This window comes from Lynx rufus, unplaced genomic scaffold (genome assembly GCF_022079265.1).
Source record: "Lynx rufus isolate CCGP_SWC_20201006 ecotype Redwood Valley unplaced genomic scaffold, mLynRuf1.p SCAF_18, whole genome shotgun sequence".
In the NCBI taxonomy this organism is placed as follows: domain Eukaryota; kingdom Metazoa; phylum Chordata; class Mammalia; order Carnivora; family Felidae; genus Lynx; species Lynx rufus.
Genome location: NW_025814832.1, coordinates 10,867,895 through 10,881,381, shown reverse-complemented (window position 1 = coordinate 10,881,381; position 13,487 = coordinate 10,867,895). Strand labels below are relative to the sequence as shown.

Here is a 13,487-nt window from a genome sequence, read left to right as displayed (position 1 = left end):
ATCTATTCCATTGGTCTATGTGTCTGTTTTTGTGCCAATACCATGCTGTCTTGATGATTACAGCTTTGTAGTAGAGGCTAAAGTCTGGGATTGTGATGCCTCCTGCTTTGGTCTTCTTCTTCAAAATTACTTTGGGTATTTGGGGCCTTTTGTGGTTCCATGTGAATTTTAGGATTGCTTGTTCTAGCTTCGAGAAGAATGCCCTCAGCAATTTCTTAAAAAGCCTCTTATTTACTCTGTCATCATACTCCTATAAAATTAAGACAGAATGAAGTCTTCAAACGCATCTAGTTCAAATCTCTCATTTTACATATGGAAAAAACCTGAATGAATTTTTCTAATGCTGGAAGTGTAAACAGAAACCACTCCTGTTTCCCTTTTTAAGATAATTTTTAGGGGCACCTGGGTGGTGCAATCAGTTAAGTGTCTGACTCTGGGTTTCAGCTCAGGTCATGATCTCAACAGTTTGAGTTCGAGCCCCTACTTGAAATTCTCTCTCCCTCTCTCTGCTGCTCCCCTGCTCATGTCCTCTGTCTCTCAAAATAAATAAACTTAAAAAAATTAAAAAATATAAAATAAAATAATTTTGAAACTTTTATGGAACTTTTTTTCTGGAAATAATTTCAAACTTACAGGAAAATTAGAAGAATAAGAATCATACAAATAATCCCCATACACTTGTTAACTTCTTACTCATTTGCACGTATTCTTTTTCTTTATAAGTATATAAATACATATATTAGACTTAATATATGTATTTATATACTGTATTATATACTTATAGGTAGACAGAGATACCCCATTTTTTCTTCAGAGTCATTTAAAGGTAAGGGACATAGATCATGTCCCTTTACCCCTAAGTACTTTATTGCTTATTTCCTAAGAATAGGGATATTCTGTTTTATAACTTCAGTAATCAACTTTAGTGAACTTAATATCAATAAAATACTTTTATCCAGTCTACCATCTGTTGTTCAGTTTTGTAAGCTTGACTCAACAATGTCCTTTATGGTGTTTTTTTCATTCCAGTACAGGATATAGTCAGGGGTCAGGTCTAACATTAAGTTGCTAAGTTTCTTTAGCCTTCTTTAAGTTGAAACATTTCCACAGCCTTTGTCTTTAGTCACATTGATACTTTTTTTTTAAATGTTTATCTTAAATGTTTATCTTTAATGTTTATCTAAAACATTGCTTTTGAGAGAGAGGGAGACACAGAATCTGAAACAGTCTCCAAGTTCCAAGGTGTCAGCACACTGATGCGGGGTTCGAACCCACGAACCATGAGATCATGACCTGTGCTGAAGTCAGACAGTCAACCGACTGAGCCACCCAGGTGCCCCCATGATGTTGATACTTTTGAAGAATACAGGCCCACCCTTCCTCCCTCCCCCTTTTTAAAATAGAGGTTTCTCGTTTTGGGTTTGTTTGGGTCTTACTCTACCCCTCGTTGGTGATAATGGTTTGAAGACCCAGTCATGGTGTTTGTTTTTCTCCACTGTATACTTTGTATTTTTCTCTTGCATATGATAAATAATCCATAGGAAGACACTTTCAGGCCGTAAAATATCTTGCTCCTCATCAAATTTCTCCTTAGATTTAACATCCATTATGATTTTTGCCTGATCCAATCTTTACTGTCATGGTTGCAAAATGATGTTTTTTCCCCCCAAATCCAGCACTCTCCAAATTTGCTAGTTAGCACTTAAATAATCTGTTTATATAATTATATGTATTACAGATAATATATATAATGATATGTGTTTATAATTTTTTTTTTAATTTTTTTTTTCAACGTTTATTTATTTTTGGGACAGAGAGAGACAGAGCATGAACGGGGGAGGGGCAGAGAGAGAGGGAGACACAGAATCGGAAACAGGCTCCAGGCTCCGAGCCATCAGCCCAGAGCCTGACGCGGGGCTCGAACTCACAGACCGCGAGATCGTGACCTGGCTGAAGTCGGACGCTTAACCGACTGCGCCACCCAGGCGCCCCTATAATTTTTTGATTATATAATCAAGACACCTCCCATCTCCCTTATTTATTTGACTTAAGTGTGGACGCATGAATTCCTATTTTCAAGAGTTTATAATTCATTATTATACTTAATTATTTTGGTTCCCAGATTGTCCCCATTTGACCACTGTGAGAGCTCCTTCATTCTGTCTCCTACATCCTTGTGACATAACACCCATCATTTTTTTGAGCATCTCCTTACTTTTTGGCTATATGTTCCAGGTGCATCTTGTATCTCCCCTGCCCCAGCCCTGGAATTAGCCACTTCTCTGAGGAGCCCTGGTCCTTTTAGAGGGGAATGACATTAGAGACCAAGATCTAGTCATTTTTCATTGCTACTAGCATGTCTTTATCTTGGTCCTTTGGCCCACAGAGCTCTGAAATATGTGTATATATGCTGTGTACATATATACCAATATACATTATATCTGTTCATACATACACTTTTAAGAAATCGTGAGTTCACACTGATACATCCCATTCATCTTCATAGGCTTTTTTCTTGTTTTCTCCCATTCTTTATTTGTATGTCCTTTCCTCAGTGAGAACCTTGACTCCCAACATCAGCACATTTACTCATTTGCTCAGTTTTTTTTAAAAAAAATTTTTTTTTTTAACCTTTATTTATTTTTGAGACAGAGAGAGACAGCATGAATGGGGGAGGGTCAGAGAGAGGGAGACACAGAATCTGAAATAGGCTCCAGGCTCTGAGCGGTCAGCACAGAGCCCGACGCGGGGCTCGAACTCACAGGCTGAGAGATCATGACCTGAGCCGAAGTCGGACACTTAACCGACTGAGCCACCCAGGCGCCCCTCAGTTTTTTAATACATCCAAAATTATTTCAGAATTGCTTTTCACATACCGCTACATGTAACAGACCTACTTCAACAAGTTCAGGATTTGTTTGCAATTCTCCCCTGCATCACCCAAGAATATCCCCTATTCTTATGATTAAATGTTCATAAGTTACTTGGATTTTTTTTTTTCCTTTTCAGTGTGGTTATAGTATTCTTTTGAAGTACTGTCGGGTTCATTTGTTGATTCTGCTTTTCGTTTTCCCTTTTTATATTAATTTGTTTTTTGTAAATTTGTATAACATACACTTCCAAAAATCAAAACTATACAAAAATATATATTTAGAGAATTGTTACTCCTTTCTGTGTCTCTTCCACTCCATTCCATCACCTCCCCACCCCTTTGTAGGTGTCTAACTTCATTGTTTTCTAGTTTATCTGTCCTTTATTTCTTTTTGCAAAGAAAAGCAGACATACATGTGTTTGGGTTTTTCCCCCCTCTCATCTCTTACAGGAAAGGTAGCATCCTATGTAAGTTTTTTTGCAGTTTGGTTTTTTTCACTTAATAGTATCTTCTTGGAAATACTATATTAGATTGTAAAGGCCATTGTTGGATATCTAGGTAGTATTTTGTAATTTACAAATAATGTTCTAATGCATTCCTATTAGCAGTATATGAGAATACCTATTTCTCTACATTCTTAGTAAGAGAGTATTATCAAGCTTTTGAATTTTTGCCATTCTGATGGGTGAGAAATTATATCTCTATAGCTTTCTCTTATGAGTGCAGTTGAGTGTCATTTCATATGTTTGAGGGCCATTTTTAAATTTTCTCCCTTTTTTCTAGTTATTCATTTCTTTTGCAATAGGATTTTTGTTCTTTTTTCCCCCTCAGTTTTTATTTTATTTTATTTTTTTTAATGTTTATTTACTTTTGAGAGAGAGAGAGAGAGAGACCACGAGTTGAGGAGGGGGTAGAGAGAGAGAGGGAGACGCAAAAGCCGAAGCAACCTCCAGGCTCTGAGCTGTCAGCACAGAGCTGGATGTGGGGCTTGAACTCGAACCATGAGATCATGACCTGGGCCTAAGTCGGATGCTTAACCAACTGAGCCACCCAGGCGCCCCTCCCCCTCAGTTTTTAAAAGTTCTTTGTATATCGGGGACTTTAGCCCTTTATCTGTAATACGTTTGCAAATAATTTCTTCTCGGCTACTTGCCTTTTTTGTCTTGCTTATGGTATTTTTTGCCCTGGAAGTTTTTTGTTCCTGTTATTTATGTAGTCAAACTTACTGACCTTTTATTGCCTTTAGATTTTGAATGATGGCAAAAAAGTCTTTCCATACTCCTAGGTTATAGAAAAGTTGTAGAATGTCTCTGCGAAGGAGAGTTTGGCTACGTGTATCAAAAACCCTCTGTAGGCTTGACAGTTCTAGAAAAATATATTTTCTGAGGAATACAGCAGCATTCTTCGTAATAGTGAAAAGTTGGAAACAACATAAATGCCCATCAGTAGGGAACTGGTTAGATTTGTTGTTTTCAGCCTTACAAGACCCCATGTTTTCTTTTTAGAATATTTTTAGAGCCCCTTCACTCTTTGGAGAGGAAATACACAGATAACATAGCACATCTACACCCATGATTTTAAAGAAACAGAAATAATAATGCCCTAACTATAATACAAAGGATAAATAAAAGAGAATAATGAACTAATGTAATTTATAATAAAATAATATGTATCTCAATATGCTTAGACACGATTTCAGTAGAAGACATAATAATGACAAGTAGTCAGATGCTTAACACCCATATTTTGAATCATTGTGCATCTTACAACTACAAAAGCACAGTGATTCATGTGTGTTGTATTGGTGACTCAGAAACCCCACAAGCTTGAATAACTCTTGGTAAAGTTCTGAACAAAACAAGATATAATCTCCTGTAGAAGTATGTGCAGTTGCCTTCTTAGAAAATTAAATGTATTTTAAAACTATCAAAAACATTTTGTTTTATATGTAATATGGAATTAAGTTCTAGGTCATGTAATTATGAACAGGTTTTCCACCACCTTGAATGTCTGTTGGGACATTTGAAAGTTATGTAGGACACAGGCCACTTTTTTGTTGTGTAGGTATGTCTTGAGTCTTGTAGGATATCTAGCATCCATGGTCCCAAACCTGCTAGATGCCTGTAGTGCTCTCTAGTCATTGTGGCCAACGAAAAAACATTTCCTCAGATTTCCAAAATGCCTTCTTACGGGGCAGTGGAAAACCATTAGGTTAGATGGTTGTTACAGTGGAATATTATTCATCCATTAAAAAGAACGATGTATGTGTACTATCATGAAAGATGTTTGACAGTATATTGTCGAGTGAAAAAAAAAGGCTACAAAACATCGTGTATGGTATCTCACTTTTGTTAAATATATATACACACATACGTAAAAGACTAGAAATCAAAATATTAATAGAGGATGACTTTATGCCTTTGTTGTCTAAAATTTTTTAACTATAAATTGGATTTTTACTAAATAATCCCTTCTTGGGGCACCTAGGTGGCTCAGTAGGTTAAGCATCTGACTCTTGATTTCGTCTCAGGTCATAGTCTCCCGGTTGTGAGATCGAGCCCCATGTCGAGCTCTCCACTAAGTGTGGAGCCAGTTTAAGATTCTCTCTCTTCCTCTGTACCTCTCTCCTGCTCACAAGTGGTCTCTCTCTATAAAAAAATAAAAAATTACTTCTTGATGTAAAGGTTTAAAAGCTCTTTTACTTGGATCCAGGACTGACTTTTTTTCCTGAAGAAAGAAAAACAAGCTTACATCATTAAAATAAAAGAATGTGAGGAAGAAGGTAATTTGGTAAAAATTGTCATCTGACTTAATATAAAACAATTTTTGTTGTTCCATGTCAAAATTTAAAATGGGACAAGTGGGGTAGTTGCTGTTCCCTATATTTATTTTGAAGCTATTGCCAGAAGGATTGTTTCTTTCCCCTGTTATTTTCCTCCAGGTCTTCATTTAGAAACAAATGAAAAGAACAATAAATAATCATCACTTGAAGGAGGGAAAGGTGCCTTGAAGAGTGTTTCTTGGACTCTAGGAAGGAAAATGCTATTACAGAATGTGAGAAATCCTGCCCTAGGCTATAAGCAAATTAAATCCTTTCATCTTCCTTCAAAGCCTGTATTTTCTTAAGACTTCTGCTGTTGATCATAGAGAACTACTTGGCTAAGTTGCCCTAACTCTAGAGGGGCAGAGTTTGGAGCAACCAGGGACACACATATCGGCCTTTAAATCACTTGAAAGAGTTTGGATTGTACTTCTTGCCTTAATATTTCAGAGATGATATGGTCATTGGAAATGGAGGAAGGTCTACTTTGTTCTCTACTGTGAGAGAAAGGAAGGGAGCTTTCCTGGGTTTAAATTTCAACTCAGATATAAAGCTGTATATCCCAAGACATTTATTTATTTGTTTGTTACATTTATTCATTCATTTTGAGAGAGAGAGGGAGGGGCAGAGAGAGTGAGAGACAGAATCCCAAGCTCAGTGTGGGGCTCAAACTCATGAACCTTGAGATCATGACCCAGGATGAAATGAAGAGTTGGACACTCAACCGACTGAGCGTCCCAGGCACCCCTCAAGACATACATTTAAAGTTTTTCCCTCCAACTTTCATTATGAAAATTTGCAAACTTAAGGAAAAGTTGAAAGAACACTACAGTGATTACTTGTTGGCTGCTACCTACATTTAACAATCATTAACATTTTGTCAGATTTGTTTTACCTAAGAATACCTATGTGTTGTATAGGTATGTGACATTTTCTCCCTTGCAGAAATAACCGGGGGGGGGGGGGGGCGGCTTGTGTTTGTAAATTTCTCTGCAGGGGAAATTACTTATCTACTTAAATGCTATGTATAGTAGTAGATACTACTGTAGGAAGAAACAAAGCTGCACTGAAGAAAAAGGAACATAATTTTCGTTTTTTCTTACTTAGAATGAGCTCATCTTGTTTCCAAGACAAATGGAGTCTTCCGTGTAGCTCACCACCTGTATGGTTATTTGCAAATTTTCACCTTCTTGGCACTTAAGGTAATCATGTTTTGAAACTAGTATATTTTTCTTTTTGTTCTAGATGATCCCTCTGATAAACCACCTTGCCGAGGCTGCTCCTCCTACCTCATGGAGCCTTACATCAAGTGTGCTGAATGTGGGCCACCCCCTTTTTTCCTCTGCTTACAGGTAACTCATTAAGGACATGCTTGCTTCTCCTGGCTTAATTTTATGGATATAGTAAATTCAGAGATCACTGTAGATTATTCAGAGGATCATACTTTCTTTTTTTTTTTTTTTTCAACGTTTATTTATTTTTTTGGGACAGAGAGAGACAGAGCATGAATGGGGGAGGGGCAGAGAGAGAGGGAGACACAGAATCGGAAACAGGCTCCAGGCCCCGAGCCATCAGCCCAGAGCCCGACGCGGGGCTCGAACTCACGGACCGTGAGATCGTGACCTGGCTGAAGTCGGACGCTTAACCGACTGCGCCACCCAGGCGCCCCGATCATACTTTCTTAAATCAGTTCCTTCTACTTTGTCTTTCATTACACATTTTATCAGTGAAAAGTTGGGGAATAGAGCAGATGAATGACACAAACTGTTGAATATTCCACATTTCTGTATCAACCTAATGCTCAAAACTGTTTTTGCCAGTAGATTTAAAGTATTGAGATACAGGAAACAGAATTGGAGGATTATTCCTTTTGATGGCACCTATGACATTGTTTATTGTCTTACTGCAGAGTGGTCTTTGGGCAGGTGACAAACAAGGGAATAATCATTCTGTAATTGATGATAATAATAATAGTAATTATAAATGCTTACTCTATTGTCAGACACTCTTTTGAGTAATTTATATGAATTAACCTTTAGTTTATCACTATAACCCTATGAAGTAGGTATGATTAGCATCCCCATTTTATAGAGGAAACTCAGGCAAAGAGAGGTTAAGTAATTTACTCAAGGTCACACAGCAAATACGTATTTTATTGGACCCAGGGCACTGTTGATTATATGAAGCATCCCAGTTTTAGAAATGTTAAATGGCTGATGGAAGTTGTAATATACTTTTTATTACAAGATGAATCCTCATTTCACAGTTTTAAAATATAAAAAAAATACATGTCTCAGAGTTGCCTAAATACTTTAAGTATGGAGCCAGGATTCAAATTTAGTCCATCTGATTCCAGGGCTTATGCTGTAATCAAAAGAGAAGATGTCTTAGGAAAAAGTCTGGTTTTTTTCCCCCAGATTGTGAGGGCCACTGAAGAGCTATGGTCATGAACGTAGCCATCCTCTTGTGGCTGTAGACAAAATTGAATGAATTCTTAAAAACTCATCACAAGAGTAGAGTACCCCCAAACCATCTTCTACCTTGTAAGAAAGCATTTCAAAAAGTAGTTTTTTGGTAACTTAATTTTCCTTTCTTTTGCAGTGTTTCACTCGAGGATTTGAGTACAAGAAACATCAAAGTGATCATACTTATGAAATAATGGTAATGATGAAGTTGCAGGGAATTTCCATTCATTTGTCAAGTATTGTACTGAGAATGTCTTTTTTTCTTCATCTTCAAGTATCTCCTTGCCTTTTCTTTCCTCTTCTTCTGAATTAGGTAATCATTTCCCAGTGAGTGTTTTTTTTTTTAAGTTACTTATTTTGAAAGAGAGAGAGAGTGTGTGTGTGTGCATGTGGGAGGGAGGGGCAGAGAGAGAGAATCCCAAGCAGTCTCCACACTGTTAGCACAGAGCTTGACAGGGGGCTCCATCCAGCGAACCGCAAGATCATGATCTGAGCCAAAATGAAAAGTCGAAGGCTTAACTGACTGAGCCACCCAGGCACCCTCCCCGCCAGTAAGTGTTTTAGGGTCTTATGGATCTACTAAGGCATTTAAGTCAAAAAATCATTTTATATACTCAGATTTTTGTTTCAAATTTAAAAAGAATATAAGAGTACTTATTGAGGGACACCTGGCTGGCTCAGTTAGTAGAGCATGACTCTTGATCTTGGTGTTGTGAGTTCGAGCCCATGTTGAAGGTAGAGTTTATGTTAAATAGTTTTAAAGATTATAAAAAAAAAAAAAAGTAGGGGCATCTGGGTGGTTCAGTCAGTTAAACGTCTGACTCTTGGTTTTAGCTCAGGTCATGATCTCACAGTTCATGGGTTTGAACCCTGAGACAGGGTCTGCACTAACAGCACAGGGCCTGCTTGGGATTCCCTCTCTCCTCTCTCTCTGCCCTTTTCCATTTTTGAACTCTATCTCAAAATAAATAAATAAACAAACAAACTTTACCCCAAAATAAATAAATAAAATTTAAAAATGAAAAAAAAAATACTTACTGAGTTTTACTGATGTAAGTTTAAGAGGTATAGGGCATTTTAGGTTTACTGATGAACATGTAGTGAATGTATTGTTGCTGTGTTTTGGCTAATGATACCATGTGGTTCCTGTGGGCAGTAGTGAAGTTTATGTCTGGCACTCCCTCCTCTTGCATTGGAGAAATTAGTTACCCTCTGAGAGTTAAGTTATAAAATGAACATAGAGTGAATGGTATAAGACACAAAATTACTTTGAAGAGACAGACTGGCTTATAGGCCAGAATAAGACTTGGCAGTAACTTGATTGGTTGTATTGCCACCTCTAAAGAAAGAATGAGAGGCAGATGCTGGTAGTGTCCTTCCAAGTTCTAGTCAGAGGAATGGGCCCTTTAATAAACAAAAATGAATATATGGTCTACCTGGCAGGTATATGTATCTTTGTCAAGATAGTTTTGTCAGTTATTAGAACATCACTCTTAGTTCACCAAGTAGTTTTCTTACATTTGCCCTCCCATTGACTTTTTCTTATAAGAAAGAAGACTGGCTAGGCATCTTAACAGTAATAATTTCACACTGTGGATTAATCCATTGATATTTGTATTAGTTTTCTATTGCTGCCATAGCATATTATCAGAAATTAAGTGGCCTAAGACAACACAAATTTATCATCTTGCAGTTCTGTAGGTCAGTAGGCCATTAAGCTCACCCAGCTTGCTATAGGTCCCATAATGTCAAAATGAGGGTATTGACAGCCTGGGCTTTTATCTAGATGCATTGGGAGAAAGTCTGCTTCCAGTCAGCTTCCAATCTGCTTCCATTCTCACTCAGGTTATTGACAGTATTCACTGCCTTGAGGTTTTAGGACTGATGCTACTCTCTTCCCTCAATTGGCTGTTGGCCCGGGCTTGCTCTAGGCCTCTAGAGGCCTCACTTCCTCCATATTTGAAGCTAGCAATGGCCAGGAGTTCTTGAGGGTTATTGATGAAATGCCTAGAGCCCCTCTGACCTCTCCTGCCTATCTTTGCTGAATTTCTCCAACTCTCCTGCCTCCCTTCTTCTTCTTTTTTTTTTTTTTTAAAGGAAATTTTATTTATTTATTATAAGTAATCTCTACACACAAGGGGCTTGAATTTACAACCTCGAGATTAAGAGTCTCATCTTCTTCCAACTAAGCCAGCCAGGTGCCCTTCTCTTGTCTCCCTCTTCTACTTTTTTTTTTTTTTTTAAGTATGTTTATTTAGAGAGATCAGAGTGTGAGTGGGGGAGGAGCAGAGAGGGGAGAGAGAGAGAGAGAGAGAGAGAGAGAGAGAGAGAGAGAGAGAGAGAAAGAAAGAAAGAATCCCAAGCAGGCTCCGTGCTGTTAGCACAGAGCACCACACAGGGCTTGATTCAGAGCTCACAGTTCATGAGACCATGACATGAGCCAAAACCAAGAGTCCCCGCTTATTCGACTGAGCCACCTAGGCGCCCCCCCATCTTTTACTTTTAAAGGCTCCTGTGATTACATTGGGCCCACCTGAATTATCCAGGCTGATCTCCCTATTTTAAGGTCAACTGATTAGTGCCTTAATCCCATCAGCATAATCCCATCAGCAGTATCTAGTTAGTATTTGATTGAATAATGAGGGATCAGGAATCTTGGGAGGAAAGGGGCACATCTTTGGAATTCTGCCTACCAAAGTGCCATAATGTATCTACTTCAGTCTCTTAAAAGTTTAGAAAGGGTGGATTTTAGTATCTCTGAGTCTGATTATTTGTGGGGTCCTGTTTAAGATGAGTTTCTGGGCCTACAATGCTGAGACTCAGAGCCTGGTCCATAATTAATTAAAGAAATGCTCCTTAGTAAGAGTTCTTGGCAACCAACTGGCTAGACTTCGGCTATCTCTCTCTTAACACTTTCAGTCTTCTAAATAGTTTCTCCACTCATTGTAAGATTTGGAATAAATTTTTTTTATATTAGACTTTGTTTCATGGAGCATTTATAGGTTTGCAGCAAAATTGAGTAGAAAGTATAGGGATTTCCCATATACTTCTGCCCCCACCCATGCATAGCCTCTCCCATTAACAACATCCCCCATCAGAGTAGTACATTTATTATAACTGATGAACCTACATTGACACTGCATTGTTATCCAGAGTGCCTGTTTACATCAGAGTTCACTCTTGGTGTTGTACATTCTGTGATGTATATATTACAACTTGGTGTTGTACATTCTGTAATGTAATATATAATGTCACATATCCACCGTTATAATGTCTTACAGAGTAGTTTCATGGCCTTAAAAATCCTCTGTGCCCTGCCTGTTCATCCATCCCCCCGAACCCCCACCTCTGGCAACCACTGATCTTTTTACAGTTTCTATGGTTTTTGAGTTGCTTTTCCCAGAATGTCTTAAAATCGGAATCCTATAGTATATAGTCTTTCAAATTGACTTCTTTCACTTGATAATACTTGTTTGAGTTTCCTCCATGTCTTTTCAGCTTGATTATTTGTTTTTGTTTTTAGCACTAAATAATACTGCATTGTCAGGGACTCCTGGGTGGCTCAGTCGGTTGAGCATCTGACTTTGGCTCAGGTCATGATCTCACAGCTCGTGAGTTCTCGAGCCCTGCGTCGGGATCTGTGCTGACAGCTCAGAGCCTGGAGCCTGCTTCAGATTCTGTGTCTCCCTCTCTCTGCCCTAACCCACTCACATTCTGTCTCTCTCAAAAATAAATAAACGTTAAAAAAAAATTTTTAAATGATACTGCATTGTCTGGACATACCACAGGTTATCCATCCACCTACTGAAGGACATCTTGGTTGCTTCCAAGTTTTGGCAATTGTGAATAAAGCTGTTATGAACATTCATGTACAAGTTTTTGTGTGTACATAAGTTTTCAACTCCTTTGAGTAAATACAAAGGAGTGCAATTGCTGGATCACATGTATGAGTATGTTTAGTTTTGTAAGAAAACCGCCAAACTTGTCTTCCGAAGTGTCAGTATCATTTTGCATCCCCACCAGCAACAATGAGAGTTCCTGTTGCTCCACATCTTTGCCTGCATTTCATACCAGTCATTGTTATGCATTTTGGCCATTCTAATAGGCATATAATGGCATCTCTTTTAATTGATGTGACATTTCTCTGATAAGATATGATGTGAAACATCTTCTCATATGAAAATTTTTTCCTCTTTTGTCATTGCAAAATAAATGAAGGGTTGGGAAAATATGGTCAAGCTATCTATGACTTTGAGTTCGTTTCACTAACACATCAGATCTTTAGAAAGGTGGTTTATTTTTCTCATATTCACACCAAAATGCCTGGAACCGAAACAGATTTATTCATTTGAATTGTGAAAACAATTCCTTAAAAGATAATTTAGTGTAGGCAGGGTAGATTGATGGTTATCCACTGTAGGAAAAGTGACCATGAGCTCTCTCTAGCTGTTCTGGGCACCTTGCCTTCTGCATAATGCTGAAAGCACTAAATTTCACTCTAAGTCCAATTAATTCTTCTGATTACATCATCCTTTTCTCACATATTCAACACCCATACAAACACATTTCAGAATTCTGCCCTTTGGGGAGTTTTTGGAGGTTCCTAATACTCCCTTTTTTCCTGCAGTCTTATCTATTCCCAGATAAGGAAAAGAAGAATCTTTCCTTCTGTAGGATTGATGACCAAATTTTGGCTTTCTACACATGAAGCCACTAAAAACCTGATTTTTTCCTTTTTTTTTTCATTTGAAACCACAGAAAACTTTAAATGGTTTTTTAGTACTTTTGTCATCTCACAGTGCTGTATTTTTGGAAGTTACTCATGCTGTGGTAGGTGGTGCATTAATCAAGATTTCTGAGTTCTATGCCTATTTTTGTCTTATAATTCTTAGAACCTTGAATAAGTCAAGGCACCTCCTTCTGCCACACCCTTTATACCAGTGATCTTAAACTTTGGTGCCTAAGAATCACCTGGGAGCTTCTTCAAATTATAGATTCCTAGACCCTGCTCTTAGAGATTCTGGTTAGTAAGGCTGAGATTGGGTTCAGGATTTGAATAACACTGATTCAACTTTAAGAAAACTATCTTATGCCTATTTATTTATTTGGTATAGAAAGTCTTTTCTCATAGTAAAGCTCGTGAGGGCTAATTAATATTCTAAATACTGTTCTAGAAATAACATAGGCTCTTCAACCATGAATTGTCATATGTATTTATTATGATACTTGCCAGATTGATTATTATGAATATAGACATAGACTCTGAATGTATGATTTAGGCTTCTCTTTTGGATCTTCTGGTACCTCATGTGCTGGGCATATTCATAGT

At 37.8% G+C, this 13,487-nt stretch overlaps 1 protein-coding gene across 2 annotated transcripts in view; it reads left to right on the top strand.

Moving 5' to 3' along the window:
- Positions 1-13,487, top strand: part of TADA2A (transcriptional adaptor 2A) — a 53,092-nt gene that overhangs the window by 5,250 nt on the left and 34,355 nt on the right. For both annotated transcript variants that reach the window (XM_047080881.1, XM_047080880.1), the window contains exons 3-4: positions 6,939-7,045; positions 8,295-8,354. In XM_047080881.1, the coding sequence (XP_046936837.1) occupies positions 6,939-7,045; positions 8,295-8,354 (167 nt within the window). The remainder of the gene's footprint in view (positions 1-6,938; positions 7,046-8,294; positions 8,355-13,487) is intronic.